Source organism: Aristolochia californica, unplaced genomic scaffold, assembly GCF_029961685.1.
Source record: "Aristolochia californica isolate CCGP_79_NKW_82.1479 unplaced genomic scaffold, dmAriCali1.0.hap1 SCAF_8, whole genome shotgun sequence".
NCBI lineage: Eukaryota > Viridiplantae > Streptophyta > Magnoliopsida > Piperales > Aristolochiaceae > Aristolochia > Aristolochia californica.
Genome location: NW_027182279.1, coordinates 1,508,438 through 1,530,845, shown reverse-complemented (window position 1 = coordinate 1,530,845; position 22,408 = coordinate 1,508,438). Strand labels below are relative to the sequence as shown.

The following is a 22,408-nucleotide window of genomic DNA, read 5'->3' as shown; positions in this document are numbered from 1 at the left end:
AGGTTGTTAAAGCAACATGTTGTCACATGGGAAACACGATAAATCTAGCTAATATCAATCTTGATGACCATCCCAGTTTTTTTTTTTTTTTCATTTGATTTTGTATATAATGGAATATATTAAATGTTGTAACAAAGGGTGCAGTTATTTGTATTTGGTTTCGTATAAAAACCTTAAAATAAGTCAACATAAAACCCAATATCCACTATATGTCGCCTAATATTCGATATGTATATGTATCGATGATACTAGTAACATGAATGTAGTAGATAAGTCTCTTAAAATCTTAAAATTTCTCTAAAAAAGAAAAAAAAAAAAAAAGGAAAGAGTGATCCTTGCCCTTTTGGATAGGTTAACTCTAGGCCTCCTACCATTCCCCTTCAAATAAGGAAATAATTCCTAATTCTTTAAATTGTCAATCTTATCTCATTACTCTTTGCACTTCAATACCCACATTCTCTTTTGAGAAAATGCCTATCGAATGAAAAATTCTACGATGACCTTAAACCCTAAACCATAAACTCGAAATATGTTGACTACTATTTTTTTTCATTTTTCTCTTGCTATGGTGCTTTAGTGTTTAATATTATTTGTGAATTAAAAGGTCTTTTCTTAAGACCCTTGTAATGTTTCTAAGTAGAAATACGTTTCTAGAGATTACTGGGGTTTTACTCTCCCTGTGCAGAAGACGACAAATCGTCTCTTTTTAAAATAATATATTATAAATAAAATTTAAATAATAAATTAAAGATTTTACTCTTGCTCTCATGTTTGTAAAGGGTCTCTCCCCTTTTCCCCATTGATAAACATTTGAGAGTCATTCTAGTTATAAAGTAACTTCCACACATGAGTTTCCTCAAATCTTTATTCATGCAATTTACTCATAGAGGTTTTTGACTTGGGAAATTGATGGTTCATACTTTCAAACAGGCTTCCACTTGCATTTGAGACAAAAAAACACATGTTTCTCAATTCTCCCTCTCTCTTTGTCAAGAAGCTTCCTCCCACTTTCCTTCCTTTTGTCTCCTTCCCAAACTTCCTAATTTGAAACAATTTTGTGAGGACCAATTTGATTCCTTTGAGAGGCTGATAGAGCCCTTCCAATTATCTGGGGAGATTAAGGATACTTATTTACATGGAGAGATGTGTCTGATTTTTCGAATTTGTTAAAGTGAACCCTACAATAAAATTTTCAAGTGTATTAACGGGTTAATTATGATTTAAATTGTGTAGATTCGTAGACCATGCAATGATGCAGGAACATGAACGCCTATTCTTCGCCTTCCCCGTTTAAGCCACGGCTATCGGGTATCACAGTGTTCCTGGTTTTTTTTTTATCTGAATTCCGCGCCAATCTGCGTAAACTCATGAGACCCAGAATTGGTTCTACTGAAGATCCGAGAGATTAATTGATTTCAAACGGGAAACGTATTCGGAATAGACCGGCCACCGTTTATTTTTACGTATCAACGTCGTCATCATTCTCTGTCGTGTACCAGACATGGCAGCATTGCTGTTCTGGTCGTGGGTTGCCCCTCGACTTCTGGCCGATTCTCATGCGAGTTGTCAATTACGACTCTTGCGTCCGATGCGACATGTTTCACAGTAGATGAAAATTTTCTCGGTCACGAAGCAAAATTTTCACTGCTCTTGGGTTTCCACAGGAATATCAACTTTCGAATATCTTATCAAAAAAGAATTCTTTGAAGTGAACACTGACCACAGCTGAATGCGATTCACCCAAAGAAAGGGAACGACTTTTGCTGTAAACAGGGATTGAATGTTTCCGTTTCTGAATTCTCCAAAGGTGAATGAAGTCGTCCGAGCAGGCGAGCACTAATCCGTGCAGAGATTGATTCAATAAAAGAGCAAAGCAACTGGGACCCAACTTTACCGACTTGCATCCTCCCAGAAATCAAAGGAACCGGATTTATTCCAGGAGAATTGAGTAGAGTCTGAATATTCTTCCACCTTTCCGTTTCCCCGGTTTCTTCTGGGGTCCTCGCATGTTCAAAGTGCAAACTGTTTCAAACGGAGTGATCTGAGAGCTCCCCTCCCCATTGGTAGGAGCCCGACTTATGCCGTCTTCCTTTTCAGGCACTAACTTGGTTCTCTTTCTTGTCTGCAATTAGTCCTACGCTACAAATAAAGAAAACTAAGTAAGCTTCTATTCCAATTTTCATGTGAAATGAACCATCTTTTCTTTTCGGTCTATCGTTTTTCTTTTCTGTATCTAGCATATGATTTGTTTTTGTTGAAGCAGCTTTCAGACGGAAGTAGGTTGGCTCTGTCTCACTCTTTTTTTTTTCCTGCTTCTGGTGCAGCAAGCTTCCATGGGTATATCTTGCTGCTCTGTTCGGGTATTTTGACATCGGTTATCTCAAGGTTTTCTGTTTTTGCTTTTAGCTGTCGACAGGAATCCAAATTTTTGGCGTCCAATTTATTGTCTATTTTTCCTGCATAATTTGCAGCTCTCTCCTCATCCTAATTTCTTTGTGTTGTCCTTTGAAAAATTAATGGGTGATGATTGTTAGTGATGATAATTTTTGGTTGTTGTAGATTAATCTGTTGCTTCTTTTTGGTTTTGCTTTTTTGTTTTCCATTTTTGGTATTTGTGACGAGTTCTGAGCATGTTTTTACAGAGACATCCCCAGTCCCAATATGCAACTGTGATGGGACGCGTATATCTGGTTCTGGGTCTTTCTGAACTCTGAAGTTTTGGGATGTAAAGTTTGTTTGTTTCTGTATTTGCTGCCATGAAGCTTGTTTGGTTTCTCGGGCTGTTGGTTACGTATGGAGTATTTTCAAATGGAGTCACCGGTGTCCCTCGGAGGCCGCCTGTGGTGCATATTGGAGCCATTTTCACTCTCAATTCCACTATTGGGAAAGTTGCAAAGGTTGCCATTGATGCAGCGATCGAAGATATAAACTCTGATCCGAACATTCTTGGTGGAACTAAGCTTTATCTCTCTACACAGGATTCAAATTGCAGTGCATTTCTTGGCATTATTGAAGGTTAAATTGCAAGTGCCATTACTTTAACATCAGTTGGCCTTTCTGGTGTCAGTTTGTTTTAGTTCTAACTTATTTTGATTCACAAACTTGTTGGAAATCAAATTCTGAATCTGATTTTGGCATTTTGAATTCCCTAATTGCAGCTCTGCAATTCATGGAGGATGATATTGTTGCAATAATGGGTCCACAGTCATCTGTAATTGCTCACGTGATCTCTCATGTTGCAAATGAACTGCGAGTCCCTCTAGTGTCATTTGCTTCTACAGACCCTACCTTGAGTTCTCTTCAGTACCCATATTTTCTTAGATCTACACATAGTGACCTCTTTCAGATGGCTGCAATTGCTGAGCTTGTGAACTTTTACCATTGGAAACAAGTGACCGCTGTCTTTTTAGATAATGATTATGGGAGAAATGGGATATCAGCTTTAGGTGAAAAACTTGCTGATATAAGATGTAAAATCTCTTATAAAGCGGGAATCCCTGCAAACCCAAGTAATAGTGACATAACAGATTTGCTGGTTAAAGTGGCACAAATGGAGCCCCGGGTTATTGTCTTACACACATATTCTGATTTAGGTCTCCAGGTTCTATCTGTGGCTCGAAATCTTGCAATGATGTCTAATGGCTATGTGTGGATAGCTACAGATTGGCTTTCTGCAGTTTTAGATTCTTCAGGTCCTCTGCATCCACAGACAATGGATTCCATGCAAGGAGTTCTCACTTTGCGTCAGCACACAGCCGATTCAAAAGAAAAAAGGGCTTTTATTTCTAGGTGGAGTAGATTGACCGGGAAACAAGGGGTTGCCTCTTTTGGGCTAAACAGTTATGGCTTCCATGCTTATGACACTGTGTGGGCAATTGCTCATGCCCTTAACAAGTTCTATAATGAGGGTGGAACCATAAGCTTTTCTAATCATTCCAGCTTGAAGGATGCTGACGATGGAAGCTTGCATCTTGAAGCTATGAGCATCTTTGATGGAGGTGAACTCTTAAGGAAGAAGATCTTGGAAACCAATTTCGTTGGTCTAACTGGTCTTGTTCAGTTTGACAATGATGGCAATCTTTTTCACCCTGCATATGATATTATTAATGTTGTAGGAACTGGATATCGTCTAATTGGCTACTGGTCTAACTATTCAGGATTATCAATTTTACCTCCTGAAACACTTTACTTGAAGCCACCAAATCATTCCAGTGCAACCCAAAATCTTTTGAGTGTTATTTGGCCAGGGGGCTCTACCACAGTTCCTCTTGGATGGGTTTTCCCTAACAACGGTAAACAGTTGAGAATTGGAATTCCCAACAGAGTCAGCTATAAGGAATTTGTTTCACAAATAAAGGGTACTGACACTGTGAAGGGCTTCTGCATAGATGTCTTTACTGCTGCAGTAAACTTGTTACCTTATGCTGTTCCATATAAATTTGTGCCTTTTGGAGATTTAAATAACAATCCGAGTTATTCAGAGCTAACCCATATGGTGGCATCAGATGTGAGCATCAGTCTTATATTATTTTCAGCTTGGTTCTTACTTCAGTTTACTGTAATAAATTTATTTTGTTTGTTATCAAGTGACTTTTTTTAATTAGTCTTGATAATGTTGTTTCTTTTTTTCTTTCTAGGTATTTGATGGGGCTGTAGGTGACATAACCATTGTCACAAACAGAACAAAGATAGTAGATTTCACACAGCCATTTATTGAATCGGGTCTTGTTATTGTTGCTCCTGTCAAGAAGATGAACTCAAATGAGTGGGCTTTCCTGCGGCCATTTACTATAGAGATGTGGTGTGTCACAGGGGCGTTCTTCCTTGTGATAGGAGCAGTTGTATGGATTCTGGAGCATAGGACTAATGATGAATTCCGTGGACCACCTAAAAAACAATTTATCACTATTCTGTGGTAAGCATTTAAAAAAAAAATTCATATTAATTTTACACATGGGTGTTTGCTACTACTTGAAGGGTTTGCTGTCCAAAGTTGTTGTACGATATATCAAAACCACAGCTTAATCCTATCTTCTAAATACAAGCAATGAGGAGGTTTACAACTTTTTTTTTAATCACGAAGTAGTGCTTCTTGCAATGTGAAAACAAGTTTAAAATGTGTAAGTACGATGCATTTGACAGAAAGTTTTGGTTTGGCAACCATTAAACAGAAAATAAGTTATGCTTTTTTCAATTGGCCGTACTCTTTTCTGTTGAAAACTTTTCTTTGTATGTGGTATGTTATGCTTATTAATTACAATTGATGTGAGAAGAATTTCCATGTACTAAGCTATTCTTTCTCACTTTACAGGTTTAGCTTCTCAACTGCATTTTTTGCCCACAGTAAGTACACATGCAGCTTATCTCTTCCATTCATATATATGAAATAGGATCAACTGGATCTACGGTTGAGGTTTTTATATCATTCATTGGACCTGGAGATCACTATTCTTGTTGCAAATACCTTTTTGGATTCATAGTAATTTTGAATTCCTGGCTAATCAAGCGTTGACATTAGAGCAGTTTTTCTTGCTGATAGCCTATATGGGGTGACTAGGAATTTCTGCTAACTCTATCCTCATTCATATCATGGCATCTCAATTCATAAAGCCATGGCATCTCTCCCTTCCTCCCTCCTCCAGTTCTTGACTTCATTGCTCTATGCATTTGCAGAAGAAAACACAGTGAGCACTCTTGGTCGTTTGGTGCTTGTCATTTGGCTGTTTGTAGTTTTAATAATTCAGTCAAGCTACACAGCCAGTCTGACCTCAATCCTCACTGTGCAACAACTCTCTTCACCAGTGAAGGGAATCGACAGTTTGAAAACAAGTGAAGATCCTATTGGATTTCAAGTGGGTTCCTTTGCTGAAAATTATCTTGTTGAGGAAGTTGGCATAGCAAGGTCAAGACTTATCCCCCTTGGTTCCCCAGAAGCTTATGCGGGGGCACTGTCGCGTGGACCTGGAAATGGGGGTGTTGCGGCAGTAGTAGATGAGATTGCATATATACAACTTTTCCTTTCTAGCCATTGCAAATTCACAATTGTGGGCCAAGAATTCACCAAGAGTGGTTGGGGATTTGTAAGTATTTCATCTCATTGCTCTCTATATTTCTTTCTTTGTGCTTTGATGGTTCTAGTAATGTGGCAAAGCCATAACAAGGCTTAAAGGACTCTTCACATGCTTGGGTTCAATATTTATGATTTTCATGTTGCCTTATTGAACATGTTCAAGAAGTTCAGTTTATGCTATTACCCATGACAGCACCCTGATTTATATCTATTAAATTGGACTTCTATGTAGAGTTTTAAAAAAAAAAAAAAAAGAGATTCAGTGTTTGGTAGCTAATTTGCGAAAAGCTATGCATGGCAAAAACTTGACTATGCTGAGCTTGCCTATGACTTGTCTCTGCCCCAAACAGAAATTGTTTCTTCAAATAGTTCATATACAAACTCGATATTTACATCAGCTTTTTCAAAAAACATATAAACTAACTGCAACGGTTATTTAACGTTCTTATCAGGCATTTCCTCGGGATTCTCCATTGGCTGTTGATTTATCAACTGCCATTCTACAGCTTTCAGAGAATGGTGATCTCCAGAGGATCCATGACAAGTGGCTGAAAGCCAGCACTTGTAGTTTGCAGAATACAGAGATTGATTCAGATCGGCTCCATTTCAAAAGCTTTTGGGGACTATTTTTAATTTGTGGGATTGTTTGCTTTCTTGCTCTCTTGATATACTTCGTGATGATTCTACGACACTTTTATCGGCATCGCCCAGAAGAAGCGGTTTCACCTGGGAGTGGTAGTTTGCGGTCTGGACGCCTTCAAACTTTCTTGAACATATTGGATGAGAAAGTAGATGCATCAGCTAGAAAATCCAAAAGAATGCAAATGGACAGCTCAAATAACAATAGCACTGACTCGTTCAACTTGTGAAATCCGCTTAACTCATCTCACATATTCTTTACTGTTTCTTTCTTTTAATTTTGATCCTTGCAAGTATATATAAGCTGTATAATTCCACCTGCTGTATTCTGTACAGATCTTTTATTCTTTTGGAAGCATTTCCACCAAATGTTTCCTTAACTCTCAGGACAGAGAAATGTAATCCTTGACTCTGTTGGAAAAAGAGCTGCTCTTGTCTCTGTTGGAAAAATATATGATACAACATTGTAGTTTACAAAATGTTAGAGAGTAGAGACCAGCTTTCTTGGCCATTCTTCTGACCCTGTATGTAATCTTGTTGTGCAGAAAATAGATCTCTGTTCAGATGCAGAACTAGATAAGAGGAGAGAAACTTAATATACCACTTGTAAGAATGATTCTTCCAGCTCAAAAGGAGAATAGATCTACTGAAACAAAGAAAAACCTATCACTTTTGTTGGGGTAACCATTATGGGGTGAATGAGAATCAATTGTAAAGTTGGGTCCAAGTCCGATTCCAAAATGACGAGTTACTTAGGAAAAAAAATTTTATTAATAAATTCAATATATTTGTACTTACTAATCCATGTGGGACTATTTCTAAGTGGATAATTTAGGTGGAGATTCACATATGAGTATATATTATATATCATATAAAGTTGAGTTCAAAGCCTATCCCAAAATAACTAGCCTACTTAGGAAGTCTTTTTCTCAACTAATAAACTCAAGATCTTTATACTCACTAATCCATGTGGGACTATTCCAATAACAGACTAATAAAGTCTGTTTCAGCGCATCTCAACCATTTAAGAAGTCCATTGGAGAACAAAGGAATGGGATAATAACATTCAACCAGATTTGGATTATTATGTCCAATAACATCTCTTCAAACACAAAACTACATTGCAAAGAGGTAGAGTCCATGCAATCATGCTGCTCAAAGGGTTTGGCAAGGCATTACCTGAGGATAAATATATCAACTATCTATTTTGTTTTTTCTAATGAGTTAAAACAAAATTTTACTTGGTTTTTACTCATTTGCTATACTTTAAATTACAAACTTGTGAGCTTTCACTTTGTTGATTAATGAACCTCAAATATGGGATTTTGAAAAATTTCTGCGCAAAAATGGAATTAAAGATGAAAGGAACAAGATATATAAACCTATTTTACTTGGTTCAACCCGAGAAGTAGAAGCATAAATATCTTGAATTTATTAGTTGAGAAAAAGGTTTCCTAAGTAGGTTAATAGCGGATTTAGGGTTTATTAGTAGCAGTTCATGATTTCTCTTGATCTTAAGAAATCATGACAAGCGAATCTCTTGATTGATTTGTCATTAATTTAAAAAATTATTACATAATTTAATTCTATTTTTAATTTTAAAATTAATAAAAAAATTTCTCTTAACATTCTCCTAAATGAGATAAAATCAAGCTGATTAATTCATATAGGACCCACATAAATTGGTAAACCCAGCACTTTTTTCTATATGAGATAGAATCAAGACCGTCCATGAACGAATAACCCTAACATTTTTTATACGAGATAAAATCAAGACCATTCATTCGTATAGGACCCACATAAATGGGTAAACCTAACGCATTTTTCTATATGAGATAGAATCAAAGCCGTCCATTCACATTAGAATCCATTGGCAACCCTAACTCATCTCATATAAGTAATAAACCCCTAATTTCTGTAGAAAGCCTTATCTTTTCCCATGCAAGAAACGTAGTGAAATTTCTGTAAAAACCGCCGAAAGGAAAATTTTCCACATCCGGGAACTACGCCGGAGATGAAGGGAGGAAGACTGTAAGACACCGTTGATATTGATCTTTCTCTTCTTCCGAGAAAAAGTGATTTCCCTTTATAAGGTTTTTTTCAACAAAGTGGTCCAATCATCATGATTCGATTGAGCAGAAATGACCTCCATTTTTCAAAATCATCTTCACTTTTACGAAGAAAAACAGCTATGTAATCAAAATCCCCCAAGTAAAATAATTACGATTTGATTTCTTCACACCAGAGCGAAGTGAAGCAGTAGATTACTGTTGCGAATAGCGGCAGCTCCCGTAACCTGATCAAAAGGAAGATTACACAGAAGCGATCAGAGAAACGAATTTTTTTTGTTCAAGAGAAACCAAGAAAGAAATACCAATAAAAGGAAGATGACAGAGAGGAGAAAAAAGACGGGGAAAAAACTGCTCTCGGACATTAGTACAGTACAGAAACCCAGAAAGAGAAAAAGACGAAAATGGATAAAAAGGAACATGTCAGAGAATTCCAGTAGTAGACTAGAGAAAAAAAGGCGAAAAACTACTCCGTTACAGTGCTGAGGAAGAAAGAACTTCACAACTTTTGTCGCAAAGGAAGAAAAAATGAAGAAAATGAATAACAAAGAAGACGGCACAATCACAGACAATAACGAAAAAAAAGAGAGAGAGAGAGAGAGATCTTCAAGACTTTTGCTGCGGAGAAACCAGAGAGAAAACGAAATGAATAACAGCTGCTCTGGTACTGATTTGCGGAGAAATCAGAAAGAGAAAATGAAGGAAGTGGATAAAATTAAGGAAATCGCTAATAGTGAAAATGAATAAAATCGCAGAAACCCAGCAGAGTAGAAGATCGATCACAGAGTAGATCAGAGAGAGAGAAAAATGGGTACTGCATCAATATTGCAGGAAAACCAAGAAAGGACCTGAACTTACTCGGATCACTAAAGGTGACGAGTCCAATCCCCTTGAAGTCGCAGTTCCAGTAGTTCCTCCCATGCATCTGATAATAAGCATTCATGGCGAACGAAGCGTGAGCGTTCAGCTTATTCGGCTCAGAGCAAGCCCCTTTCTCCCTCAGATCCCTGCAGTCGACCCCACCGGGCCCACAGCTGAAGTCCAACACCGCCTGTAGGATCCTCTCATCCGCATGGGGCTTGGCCACGCACCATACCGATGGCCCCCTGGCCCCACCATCCGGCTTCTCTCCAAAGCTCAGCTTCTCCTGGCTGCAGAAGCTGCAGCTCAAGTCCAGCTCGTACGCCTTCGTCCCGTCGGCGTTGAACAGCCCGAAGCTTCTCTCACTCGCCTCCCCCTCCTTCTGGTTTTCGTTGAAGAGGGAGAACACGAAGACGTCGACCTTCTCTCGGGGGGCCATGGGGGTCCCCACGTGCGCATCTCCGCGGGCGATCAGCCGCGAGTTGTACATCTTCGCCTTCTCCGACGTGGCGGCGACATCGCCACGGGAGGGCCAGCCGGACTCCGAGACGGTGATGCCCACCGTTCGGTTGCCGGCGCCGAGGGACTTGATGGCCGAGCGGACGGCGTCGATCTGCGCGTCGAGCATGTTGGTGTAGACGTACCCTTTTGGGTCGTGGACGCCGGTGGCGTTCCCCAGCAGCGCGTACTCGAGGTCGATCTTCGACGGGTTGTCGCGGTAGGCGAAGTAAGGGTACGCGTTGATCATGAAGGGAGCGCCGGTGTCGATCAGGAACTCGACGAGCTCCGTCATTACGGGGCGGAGCTCGTCTAGAAAGGTGGAAGAGGATGGCGGGAAAGAAGAAGCTAGAACACCCATGCTGAGCGGTGTGGAAACTTTGATCTTTCTGTCGAGACCCCGGATTACAAGCGCCTGGTGGAGGTTTCGCATGGCGGGAACGAGAGCGGAAGCGTCCATGGAGGAAGTTGCGCCGTCGGTGTTGGTGAGGAACTCGTTCCCGACGGCGACGGCGACGACAGATGTGGCGGGGAGGAAGGGTGAGAGACGAGAGGTTAGCCAATGATCGGCGGCGTCGAAGTTGCGGCTGAGGTTGGCAACCCTGTCGTTCTCGACGGCAACGACGAGGTCAATGCCGGTGTTGGCGAAGGCATCGAGGATGTCCGGATCAGTGTCGTAGATCTTCACCTTGTCGATGAGGGTCGACTGGAGCATCTGCGCCACCTTCTTTGGCGGCGGAAGGTTGTCTCCCAGGGTGCCATAATTGATACCCACCGAAGATACATCGCCGGCGGCGAGTAAGAGTACCGAAATGGCGAGGAGGATTGCTGACAGAGGCAGCATTGTACGTTCTCGTCGAGAGAGAAGAAGCTGGAGGGCGAAGGAAGAAGACGGTGAAGATGAACTGAAGTAGAAGCTTAGATAAATAAATACCATACCTTTATATATAAAATTACGGATATACCATTGTGCCTTTTGAATAGAGTGGGTCCGGAAATCAAGTGTTTGGATTTTACCGTCATATATGTAACATTTCTGAAAAAACAATGTAGGGCGTTTGGTCTAGTGGTATGATTCTCGCTTTGGGTGCGAGAGGTCGCGAGTTCGATTCTCGCAACGCCCCTCATATTTTTGTCTACGAAAATCGAATTAAAAATTAAGGATTCGTCATTTCTGTCTCGAGTGAAACTCCTTCTCTTATCACTTAAGAAATCAAGTATCTGAAACGCAACTGAAGAAATCTCAAGAACCGATTAAAAGAAGCAGCTAATTGACAAGCTATTTCCTTTCGACAAGTTCCTGGATAATTCGGGTTTTTGAGAAGCAGAGTATTGACGATGAAGGCTGTCAATTGCCATTATCATTTCATCTCCTGCTCAGGGATCACAAAAGCATAAAACAGGACCAGTCATATGGTGAAAGAAGAAGAAGAAAAGCTCCTGGTGTATATGAAACCCAGAGGTTATGGTACACTTCTTAATCCCACATTATTTTATATTGGTACTACATGTCTTGTGAAAACATTGGAGACGACATGTAGTTCAAATTAGTTTTACAAATCAGAAATCTAAAAAATGGAGAAAGAGAGGAATTAAGCTTCATAAACTTTGCATTCCTCTGTCTCTGGATTTGTCTCGCAGAAGTCTTCCAAGGGATCACCACTGCCTTGAGCAGGTGTTCCAGGCCACTTGCTAGCAACTAGGTGAGCAAGATCAACAACCCGTTGGCTGCAAGAACAAGTGGAAAACTTAAAATGAGATTGATTGTGAAACTAAGACAGAAAAAAACATTCTTCTCTTGATTGAATTATCACGGATGGGCTGAAAAGGTTTGATAGTCTTACCTGTAGCCCCATTCGTTGTCGTACCAGGCAACAACCTTTACCATATCATCACCCATGACCATTGTCAGTGATGAGTCGATGGTTGAGGACACATCGCTGCATCGGAAGTCTACAGACACAAGGGGTACATCACAAACAGCGAGGATACCCTTCAGAGGGCCCTCGGCTGCCTTTCTGAATGCTGCATTAACGTCTTCAGCAGTGATTCCCTTCTTCTCCACATTTACAACAAGATCCACCACAGAGACATTTGGTGTTGGAACTCGAAGTGCAATCCCATTTAATTTTCCCTTCAGCTGGGGCAGCACTAGAGAGACAGCCTTAGCTGCTCCAGTACTAGTTGGAACAATGTTCAATGCTGCAGCCCTTGCTCGCCTCAAGTCACGATGTGAAGCATCCAAGAGTCTCTGTATTGACAAACAGGAATCATTGTGTGAATTGTAAATGAAAAATGAAGGAACCCAACAGTTTCAAAAAACACTCAATGTGGGAACAAATTATCATCAGAATCAGTGCAGGTCATTCGATCCACATCGTCTCATTAAGTTAAAAAAAATGCTGCACTAAACAAATTTTAAAAACTGAATACCTGATCACCAGTGTATGAATGAGTAGTGGTCATGGTTCCCTTAACAATGCCTACAAATCATGGACGAGTTACAATTAGCTTACCCATGGGAGATAGAGCTCAAGCAAAACAGTAGTGAAATCTCCATTGTTGCTTACCTAACTCTTCATCCATGACCTTCACAAAAGGTGCTAGACAGTTTGTTGTGCATGAAGCATTACTGTGAGACAAAAGTCACTTATAAATTCAGAAAGGAAGACCGTAAGAGAATTAGTAAAGATAAAGGAAAGAAATAGAAAATAAAGGTCTCACCTTACTATATTTGCGACCTCATGGTTGTAGTCGCCTTCATTCACTCCCACAACGTAAGTGGGAATGTCAGCGCCCTTTGCCGGTGCTGTGATGATAACCTTCTTGGCACCAGCTTGAATGTGCTTTCCAGCACCTGGTCCATCAACAAATACTCCAGTTCCCTGAAAGTACCAGCCTTTATTTGTTTGAGAAATTGAAAGAAGAGGATCATTGGTTAGCAAATGTCAATGGCATTAAGCATCAAGTTTTACCTCAATAACAATATCAATGCCAAGTTCTTTCCATGGTAGCTTGAGAGGATCACGGTTTGAAACAACCTTGATGAGCTTTCCATCTACACTGATGGTCTCATTGTTCACAACCTTCACATCAGCTTTAAATGTTCCCAACATAGAATCGTATTTTAGAAGGTGAGATGCCTGCCACGGAAATTAACATCATCAAACCGCTTCCGCTTAGCTACACAAAGTTAATTGAATACTAAATGTATAGAGCTGCCCTTACATTCTTCACACCACCACTGTCATTCACAACTATCACCTCAAGTGGGGAATCCTTTCGGCCATGCCAGCAGCGAAGGAAGTTGCGACCAATGCGACCAAACCCGTTAATTGCCACCTTTAGCTTGGCCACAGTCTCTCCTTTTATGGGAGTTGAGGCCACAGTCTGAAGACAAAACATTATGAACAAAATCATGGAACAAGAAGAATTGAATAGCATGAAATCAGACACTGCTTCAGCTAATCAATGCTTGATGCACTGAGTTATGTGGAACAAGAGGTTTGGTTAAAGTGAACGCATAGTAGAAGATAATCTGTAGTAAGTTAACTTTTATTAAACCATGTCTATGGAGAAAAACAGTTTTTATGTTCTCATACACCTAAATGGGTGACATTCAACTAATGAATCTGAGATTGCTAAGAGATACCTTACCATAGAAAACAACAAAAGTAAACAAACCGATACAGCTTTCGTTCTAGAAGTGAAACAAATTATGTATAATTGGATTCTCATCCATCTTTGTCATTCAGAATACTCAAAAAAGTTTCAAGTAGCTTGCCTTAGGAGTGAGTTGTGCAGCCACCACGTCGAAGAAAGATGCTTCCCTGACAGTCCTGGAATAAGTCACACAGGTGCTCGACCGCAGACCAGAGAAATCGGCCATTTCCACTCTCTGCCATCAAAGAGTAACCTCAATTAACATCCCACATTGCAATTCATCCCTAGTACCACTACTCTGAAAACTTTTCTCGAACGACTAATGGGTGATCCATATTCTTAGCTCGACGACATACAGAAACTCAATTTTTCAACACTAAATACCCAACAAGAGAAAGAGAAGTGGAGGAAGAGAGCGAGACCTTAGAGAAACATGAAGTGGCATGGGAGTTGGTGCTCCTCGAAGGGACGCGAGTGTTGGAGGGAACCCTCGAGGAAACAAGAGCCGCATGAGAAGCCATTGCTGCAACTGGAACAAATGGACGAACCTCGAAGCCTTATATAAGCATAAAATCGTGGTTGGAGATGAAGTAAACGGGCAGTGTGTGGTCAGAAGAATGGACATACTTGATAAGATGAGGCCTGTGGTCAGAACTGCATCAAGCAGAGATTTCTTTTGTGTTTGTGGTGGCCGCGGAATCATAGAAGACACCACTGTGGTAGTTACTGTTATAAAGGAGCTAGCGCTTTGGTGCGGGAGGGTCTCGTGACTCGTCCCGTAGGCGTCCTTCATTTAAATTTACATTTAAGCAAGGTCAGATTTATTTTAATTTTTTCATTTTTTAAGGGTAATTTCTGTATAGTGTTATATTATTAAATATGGCTACTATGATGTTATTTTCAAATATGACCTTACAATTAGAATCTATTTAATAGTACTATCTAAATAGTTACTTTAACTTAATAAAAATTGTATGCATTAAAATCTGATAGCCAAAATAGAAACCCGGATCAATGGTTTAGATTATCGACACCGATCAAAGGTCTAAATAGAAAAAAACTTGATCATCAGTTGAGCAATAGTCGAACTCAAAGTTGACAATGGTCAAAACATGAAGTTTTAGTCACACAGACCATCAATTGTCAAAATTAGTATTGATCATCGAAATATGTGTGCCTAAGGGTCTATTTGGAACCCCATGGAAAAGAAAACAAAAGAAAATGAGAATTTAACTATTATTATTCCAAAAAATAGTTGATAAAAAGGAGATTTTGATCATTATCTTATTTTTACTAACTATTTGTTATAATAATAATGATCAAATTCTCATTTTCTTTTTTTTTCTAATAGTTCCAAAAAGACTCAAATTGACATAGCATTGGACGACAAAAGGTGCCTTCATCTATTGTTTACATGCTTTCTTGTTTCATTATTTCTAATAGTGATGACAATCAGTAAATGGATTCATTAACTTGAATTCTTTGGCAAAGTTTGCAGTTGCAATTGGACTGAGTTGGGATATTTAAATAAAAGGGTATCATTCAGCTCTCTATAATACTATTTGAGGGCATGAACAAAGAAGAAAAAAATAAAATTTAAATTACTTGTTTAAATCATAGTATCATGAATTGGACATAGGACACAAATGACCCTCAGTAAATAGGGTTTAGGTCACTAAATTTGGATCGGATTTCCGGTCACCAAGACCAGAAAAAAATAAGAATAAATCTGAACCACTGATACCATGATTTGGAACAATTCAATCTACTCCACCCATAAAAAATGCTAAAAAAAAAAAAAAAAAAGAGGGTACAACAGATAAGGATATTATAATTTACATTGCATATACCTATCATAAACGCATAGCCGGGTGTGACAAAAATTTAATAAAAATGCAAACGGGAGCTGTAATGGCTGTGACCTGCTGCAATCCCAGATTGATCTACCCGCCTGAGACTGTTGACAGATGAAGCTGGCATTGCTAATAATTTAACGTTTCTGTATCAAGTCAAGATCCACATATAGAACGTGGACCAGACTGTCAGCGCCAGGGCTGCGACAAGGTATGTCCACAGAAACACAACTGAGCATTCATCTTGGCCGACATCAAATAGTTGAGTCATCGTGCCTGTGCAACGAAAATGTTTTATTTTGTCAACACTACTGAAGAGGAGATGTAGTCATTTCTAGCTGAAAATCCTTTTCAAAAGGAAGTTCTATACTTAAAATTACTCAGATTGGTTTTGGATTGGCTTCCTATCTTTTAAGAATTAAAGAAAGAGATTTCAGGGTGTGTTTGTGTTAACAGAAAATTATAAGAAAAAAAAACACAAAGAGAAAATTTTCTTGATGTTTGTCTCAAATTTAGGAGATTAAAAAAATTATCTTATCGATAATTAAATGGCAGAAGTATTAAAGAATAGTCTCGCATGGGTTAATATGTACGAAGATTTTGAGTTTATTAGTTAAAAAAGATGTTTTTTAAGTTGGCTAGTTATTTTTGGATGGGCTTTGGACATAACTTCACATAGTATCTAAGCAGGTACTCATATGTGAGCCTCCACCCAAATTATCCACATGTTGAGCTAGAAAAGAGGGCCTACAGGTAAGGGGGAGTGTTAAGGAATAATTTCACATGAATTTATAAGTACAAAGATCTTAAGTTTATTAGTCATGAAAAATGTTTCCTAAGTTGGCTAATCATTTTGGGATAGACCTTGGAGTCAATTTCATATGGTATCAGATAGCAGGTATATGTGGGCCTCTATCTAAATTATCTACTTGTAAAGCTACAAAAGAGAGTCTACCAGTGAGAGGTGAGTGTTAAAGAATAATCTCATATTAGTTAATATAAAGATATGATTACTAAGGGAAACCGAGTGATAATCAAATGTTACGACATAACACGGGAGCTTACCGATATTCATGGCTGGTGGGAGTGTGAACTGTACCATCAGCACGTACTGATACAGAGGATCAGCTGAAAGAAAGCCTAGTTGGCTAGCAGTTCTTACCACTGCAATTCCAATGGCGGGGAGTATCATATAACGTACAGCTATGATGGCGAATATCACTACTGGCCTCAGCCTGCCACTTCGCAAACCTGGTTGAATTTTGGTAAACTACGATTAGTACCAGTACACATCTGTTAGGAAATTCACTTTCCGTAAGCTGCATGGGATATACCTTGAGTAAGGTTTCCTCCGAGTATGAGGGTGATGCAGGGAATGGTGCCATCTCTATACAAATTCATCAAAAGGAGAAGTAATTAGAATGCAATTGATATCTTGAATTTAGCAAATGAGTAGACAGCTTTACTCACCCGAGTAGCTTGATAGAGTCTTGCAGTACTCTGAGGGGTGCATTTGAACCGATAAGAAGAGATTTCAACCATGGGACTGCTCCAAAAATGAATCCCCAAATCTAAAGAAATGCAGATGATGATTAGTATATCTGGAGAGCTGAATTTAGATTACTCGGGTATGACTGGAAGGAGACTCACTGCTGCGATGGTTGGGGGTGCCAATAATTCATCCACAACTTGGTGGAGGATGCCTTTCAGCTTAAACCAGCCGTCTCCCTTTTTGTTGGGATTTTTCTCATCAATATGTATAATCTGAATTATCAGTAGAAAAATAGACATATAGTCAGGACTGAACGTTAGGATTAAGCTATTGAAATTGAGTTTACTGTAAAAGAGGTTCAAAGGAAATGACACTCACCAGTCCGGAGTCTTCGTTTTTGAGAAGCAGAGCATCTGCCTCAGAATCTATCTCCTTATTGGGAACTTTTTGAGCTTCCTCAACTGACGGTCGTTGGTGAAGCAACTGTCCTGATGTTCTAATGAGATGGTAAGTGTAGGTCCAGATGTAAAAGCCACCTAGCTGCATAAGAAAATGTAACAAAATTAGAGAATCCGAAACACCACTTTGTGAAGGCTGCCCACCCCCGTACAAGTTGCGGGCACTTTGTTCGTACATTAATGGCGAATATTCAACTTTTCTTTTTATGTTTCAGATGAAGCAGGGAGTTATTTTAAGAATATCGTCATATACCGCCATGGAAAAGGACGCATAGGCGATTCCGTGCACGCCGCAAATGCTGGGTTCTCCAAATGGACTGCCTTTCTCGTTGCAAATGGCTGGGATGACTATTAGCAACAGATTGCCCAGATTGCCTGTTTTATGGACAAGAGTTTAGTTAATTTAAACCTCGTTTATCAAAAGTATAAAGACTAACGAACATATTTCAGGAAATGTTTCTAATAACCTGCTGAACATGTAGCGATGACGAGTCCTTCGAGATGGCGTTCGGGTTTTAATAATTTTACCACTATCCAACCCAGAATTCCTCCAAACAGGAATGTCAACCCAATATTTACTGGCATAAACCACCTAATCAGGGAAGAAACAGAGAAGAGCTGTTAGTGTTAAATTGTGAAGGTCGAAAACAGAGAGAAGAGAGGGTTCAGTCCGTTTACCAAGAGATGATTTCTTGAAATGTAACAGTTTTGACTAGACTAGCAAACATCAGGGACGGTGTAAACACTATGAACACCACCTGTTCAGATTTTCAAACTGTTAGTCATCGCCAGTGCGACCATGAACTCGATGTGAAAGTTGAGTCAGATCCGTTCCAAAATTACATCAAAATTTAAGAATCTCTTTTTAAGTAATAAGACAAAATTTTCCTGAGTTATCACCATAATTTCGTATCTGAGTTAGACAATTTTGAATGGAGTCTTACGTAAAGTGATTCTTTTAAAAAAAAAAAGGTGCATTCTTATACCATCTTGTAAAACCAGTCACGATATTCAATCAAGTACTATGGAACATTTCAATTTTCTGCTCTTCAATTTAATTCCAAAAGAGAAATCTCACCTTGTTCATGTATTTCCGAGCATCGGCATGGAGAACATTACAATACCCAGTTGCCAGAAACGCTCCCAGACAACTAATGATAAGAACTTGCAAAACTGGCATAGTAGCCACCTCGAACAGTGTCCAAAACCCCATCTTTTTAATCTTTTGATTCTTTTCTCAACAAAGAATTAACCCAAAACCTGCTATATTCTTTATACAGTCTTTTTGTTCTTCACTCTTTCTTCCTCGTATACCTTGCTATTTCGCCGACTCTACACCACTTCAATCCAATTCTTGCCAGACTAAAACCAAATAAATCCTGCAAAACAAAAAGCCAAATATGGAGGAAGGTCAGAAGCCGGCGAAACAGGAATGGACCGGCGCGACCACAACAGCCACCGTCGCAACGGTCTGATGCAAGTAGAAAGTGGAAGATTATTGCTACATGGTGGCTCCTACGAACATGATGAAGAGATGTCAACGACAACTAAAACAGGAAAAGTAAACCCACGTCACCGCCTCGCTGGCCATCAAATAATTTGCAAAGGACAAATGATCAGATGATTCGAAAGGGTACGTGACACGACCGCTTTGATCCACTTCCAATCTTTAGTTTCAACTAATTTTTTAATTATTAGGTTAATTACGACGTCATGAGATCCACTTGGCTTCAACAGACGTGGGGAGTGAGATCTGTATCTGGACGGCTCTGATATTAATGGCGGATTGGAAATAAGAAATTCTTCAGCTGGACTCGTAATGGCATTTTACCCGTTCCAGACCTCCAGATGAACTCCAACTCATCGTCTAGCTGTTTTTCTTTCCTGTTCTGATTTATGACGCCACTATGTTTGTTTTCAAAACTAATTCGGATTCGACCAAAATTTCAACCAATAGTTGAAATAAAAAACATCAATCCTACATCCACACGTCGCACAACCTCCACAGCACGTAACGAAAATCGAATCAATTTTTTTCGTAAATCGAGGCGTCCAGAATCTCAGCCAACAGCTGAAAGAAAACAACATCAATCCAATCCAAGCATCTACACACCGGTTCTCCGTAAAAAAACTCCACAGCACGTAAAAAACCAGTAACGTGCTAATGAACTCATCCATTTCTTCCTTAAAAAAGAAATCGAATCCATTTCTCTTAAACCGCAGTGTCAGAAATTTCAATCAACAGCCGAAAGAAAAAAAATCTTTCCAAGCACCCACACATCGATCGCTCATCCAACAAAACCGCCAACAACAGTAACATTTTCATGATTCCATCCACTTTTTTATTTAAAAAAATTGAATCTCAAATTTTCTCATATCAAAGCGACCAAAATTTTAAACGACGAACAGCCGAAAGAAAACACAGCGATCCGAGCATCCACGCATCGCGCCTCCAATACATATTAAACTTCCACACCAAGTTAAAAAAAAACCAGTAACATTCTCACGATTTCATCCATTGTTTCTTCAAGAAAACCGAAACTCAATTTACCAATTCAAAAACATCACATAAGACGACCGAGAAGAGAAAAAGAAAACAGAGAGAGGGAGAAACGACCTGGCGGCGGGAAATTACTACTGCCGGCCGCTTTCTCTCTTTTCGTTCGATTCACCAAGAGAAGACTTCCATAAACGAAATGCAGAGACAACGAAGAGAAAACAGACCTGGAATCAAATATATAGCCGAAGATCGGGAGAAGAGAGAGAGAGAGAGAGACAATGAGAGTCGTGTAGACTCCGAGATATCCGCGCGTTGGTCTCTAAGGTCGGACGCGAAGAGCTCGTTCGGCTATTTAAAGCAGAGGGAAGCGAACCCAGAGAATAAAAGGACCGACCCGCTCTCGCCGGCCGACTTTGAATAACAAAATCGGACCGGATCAAACCGAACTCGTTGCTGTCACCAACTTTGAATAAGAAAATGTCAAATTGAGGAGAGGAAAAGTCCATTTAAACCTCTCAACCTCTACATTTCGTGTACAAAATTCTCACTTGAAAATATCTTACTAAAAACGGGAAAAAAATCCTTTTTCCAACTATTTTACAATTTTAATTAATCTATAATTATGGTTATTAAATTTGCTACTTATAGCTTATTATGTTTAATTACCCGATTCCGACGCTCGGGATGCAATTTAATATAATTAAAAAAATCCTTGAAATATAATTATATAATTGATTTTTACCAATGAAAATTTGAAATTTTACAATAACACAAAAATTAGTAAAATTAAAAAATATTTTGAGTTCATTAAAATTTATTTTTTTATTTCTATATCGACAGATAGACACAGATAGATAGATAGATAGATGAATCATCGAACTTAGACTTCAGATAACTATTACCCGATATATACACACACATATATATTAATATTATGAGTCAAATTTTTATGAGAGGTAATATTATTCAAAATTGATAGAGTCGTAAGCAAAACGGAATTTGAATTAGGAGGCATATTTTAAGAAAAAAATTCGGTTAAGTTCGAATTAGGAGTAGAAATCTCTCTTTTCTTCTTCTTTCTCTTACTCACTTTGAATGAGTATTTAACAAATTGGATATATATCTACCTTGCATATATATCTCATTTTTTTAATTGAAGGTTATTTATGTAATTTTACTTTAGATATTTTATAGTTTAATTAGGAAGGTCGACATGGCGCCGTGATCAGTTTTGGCCTTTCGGGAGAATGTATAAACAATGGCAATTTGGTAATTAATAAAATCAACAGCGGGTTTTTTCGGCAATTTACTTTTTGGACGATTCTCTACCCTACCACCACGGGTAGGGAAGTCCGGAGGCACGAGTTGGCACAAAAAAGGTTCAAATAACCTACGGAAGCAAACATGAAAAGACGAAATTGACCTCGACATGAAGACCCACCACCACGAGGCTTCATGTGACGGGCATTTTTTCTTTTCTTTGGCTATATTGTATACCATACTTCTCGTGTATCGTCGAATGCCACGTAAGTAAATACCTCTTACGATCAATAAATGGAATTTTAATTTTTTATTATCTATTTTAATTCATTGCAGTAATAGGCGTTACATATCTCAATTTTTTAATATTTTTATTACGTGAATATACCCAGATAACGTGTGTGACTCGAAAGTGTCCTAATTAAAAATAATTAATTAATTAATTAATTAAGTAATTATTGAAGAGTGAGAACGTCGGATACGGACAAGACGAGCAGCCAAAGAGGCGCATTGATGGATGACGGCGTTTTCCGTTGATTGACTGGAAACACTCAGGGACAAAGGGGGAGGTTCCAGCTGAGGAGGGGATTTGCTTCAATAATTGCCTGCCCCCGTCTCTTAGATCTTCCGTTTCCTCCTTTCTTTCTTCTTTTCTCTCTTATTTTAACCGAAAGATCTGAATTTCTGAATTCCTCCGCCATCGGCCACCACCGGCCGCCACTGCAGAAATATTATCTAACTAAAAGAATAAATCCCCTGATTTGCTACATTTAAAAATATAATTAAATATTTTTTAAAATATAATAAAAAATATAATAAATACTACCATGTTAGAATGTTACACTTACCTTGTATTAGTATTTATATTATTTAATAAATAGTATGGAAGAAGCAGACCGTATCGATCGTAACATATCACCTATAATTTGAATTCAAAATCATAATTTTTCGTCATCTTAGATAATTCTTGGTTAAAATATTTAAAGAATTATTAATAAGAGATGTCACATTGTGACACCTCAATTACACGTGAAGTCCATAACAA

At 38.9% G+C, this 22,408-nt stretch overlaps 4 protein-coding genes and 1 non-coding gene across 9 annotated transcripts; 2 read left to right on the top strand and 3 right to left on the bottom strand.

Annotated features, from left to right (window-relative positions):
- The first annotated feature begins 1,791 nt into the window (after positions 1-1,791).
- Positions 1,792-7,161, top strand: LOC137938659 (glutamate receptor 3.3-like). 4 transcript variants are annotated; one of them, XM_068783638.1, is made up of 8 exons: positions 1,792-2,159; positions 2,325-2,360; positions 2,643-3,015; positions 3,159-4,507; positions 4,638-4,915; positions 5,312-5,343; positions 5,674-6,080; positions 6,523-7,161. In XM_068783638.1, exons 3-8 carry the CDS (start codon positions 2,757-2,759, stop codon positions 6,937-6,939), a joined length of 2,742 nt encoding a protein of 913 aa, XP_068639739.1. In that variant the 5' UTR covers positions 1,792-2,159; positions 2,325-2,360; positions 2,643-2,756; the 3' UTR covers positions 6,940-7,161. The 4 variants fall into 4 exon arrangements, with proteins under 4 accessions (XP_068639739.1, XP_068639741.1, XP_068639740.1 ...); XM_068783640.1 differs by lacking the exon at positions 2,325-2,360 and having other exon boundaries at positions 1,792-2,063; XM_068783639.1 differs by lacking the exon at positions 2,325-2,360.
- Positions 7,162-8,497: 1,336 nt separating this feature from the next.
- On the bottom strand, positions 8,498-11,008 carry LOC137939127 (glucan endo-1,3-beta-glucosidase 12-like). Its single transcript, XM_068784328.1, has 2 exons — positions 9,637-11,008; positions 8,498-9,005 (listed from the first exon to the last, which is right to left on the bottom strand). The coding sequence occupies exons 1-2, from the start codon at positions 10,979-10,981 to the stop codon at positions 8,974-8,976; spliced, it is 1,377 nt and encodes a 458-aa protein (XP_068640429.1). The 5' UTR covers positions 10,982-11,008; the 3' UTR covers positions 8,498-8,973.
- A 181-nt stretch (positions 11,009-11,189) lies between these two features.
- Positions 11,190-11,261, top strand: TRNAP-UGG (transfer RNA proline (anticodon UGG)). Its single transcript has one exon. It is a non-coding gene; the product is annotated as a tRNA-Pro (tRNA).
- Positions 11,262-11,497: 236 nt separating this feature from the next.
- Positions 11,498-14,360, bottom strand: LOC137938688 (glyceraldehyde-3-phosphate dehydrogenase B, chloroplastic). Its single transcript, XM_068783680.1, has 9 exons — positions 14,223-14,360; positions 13,922-14,035; positions 13,366-13,527; positions 13,113-13,280; positions 12,862-13,022; positions 12,708-12,769; positions 12,571-12,620; positions 11,982-12,388; positions 11,498-11,865 (listed from the first exon to the last, which is right to left on the bottom strand). The coding sequence occupies exons 1-9, from the start codon at positions 14,319-14,321 to the stop codon at positions 11,730-11,732; spliced, it is 1,359 nt and encodes a 452-aa protein (XP_068639781.1). The 5' UTR covers positions 14,322-14,360; the 3' UTR covers positions 11,498-11,729.
- Positions 14,361-15,373: 1,013 nt separating this feature from the next.
- LOC137938850 (protein PIN-LIKES 7-like) lies at positions 15,374-20,418 on the bottom strand. 2 transcript variants are annotated; one of them, XM_068783920.1, is made up of 11 exons: positions 20,328-20,418; positions 18,682-18,982; positions 18,282-18,361; positions 18,071-18,195; positions 17,857-17,978; positions 17,524-17,685; positions 17,304-17,417; positions 17,124-17,224; positions 16,988-17,040; positions 16,719-16,904; positions 15,374-15,929 (listed from the first exon to the last, which is right to left on the bottom strand). In XM_068783920.1, exons 2-11 carry the CDS (start codon positions 18,814-18,816, stop codon positions 15,805-15,807), a joined length of 1,203 nt encoding a protein of 400 aa, XP_068640021.1. In that variant the 5' UTR covers positions 18,817-18,982; positions 20,328-20,418; the 3' UTR covers positions 15,374-15,804. The 2 variants fall into 2 exon arrangements, with proteins under 2 accessions (XP_068640021.1, XP_068640019.1); XM_068783918.1 differs by having other exon boundaries at positions 20,221-20,416.
- Between the last annotated feature and the right edge of the window lie 1,990 nt (positions 20,419-22,408).

Excerpts from the sequence above, each read along its gene's own strand:
- LOC137938659 (XM_068783640.1), top strand. The coding sequence starts at position 2,757 with ATGAAGCTTGTTTGGTTTCTCGGGCTGTTGGTTACGTATGGAGTATTT. Across the intron at positions 5,344-5,673 it reads AACTGCATTTTTTGCCCACA|AAGAAAACACAGTGAGCACT; the intron begins GTAAGTACACAT and ends ATGCATTTGCAG. Across the intron at positions 6,081-6,522 it reads CCAAGAGTGGTTGGGGATTT|GCATTTCCTCGGGATTCTCC; the intron begins GTAAGTATTTCA and ends CGTTCTTATCAG.
- LOC137939127 (XM_068784328.1), bottom strand. The coding sequence starts at position 10,981 with ATGCTGCCTCTGTCAGCAATCCTCCTCGCCATTTCGGTACTCTTACTC. Across the intron at positions 9,006-9,636 it reads CGTCACCTTTAGTGATCCGA|GTTACGGGAGCTGCCGCTAT; the intron begins GTAAGTTCAGGT and ends CCTTTTGATCAG.
- LOC137938688 (XM_068783680.1), bottom strand. The coding sequence starts at position 14,321 with ATGGCTTCTCATGCGGCTCTTGTTTCCTCGAGGGTTCCCTCCAACACT. Across the intron at positions 12,770-12,861 it reads GAGGTCGCAAATATAGTAAG|TAATGCTTCATGCACAACAA; the intron begins GTGAGACCTTTA and ends TTTGTCTCACAG. Across the intron at positions 12,621-12,707 it reads GGTCATGGATGAAGAGTTAG|GCATTGTTAAGGGAACCATG; the intron begins GTAAGCAACAAT and ends CATGATTTGTAG.
- LOC137938850 (XM_068783920.1), bottom strand. The coding sequence starts at position 18,816 with ATGGGGTTTTGGACACTGTTCGAGGTGGCTACTATGCCAGTTTTGCAA. Across the intron at positions 17,418-17,523 it reads AAAACGAAGACTCCGGACTG|ATTATACATATTGATGAGAA; the intron begins GTGAGTGTCATT and ends CTGATAATTCAG. Across the intron at positions 15,930-16,718 it reads CCCACCAGCCATGAATATCG|GCACGATGACTCAACTATTT; the intron begins GTAAGCTCCCGT and ends TTCGTTGCACAG.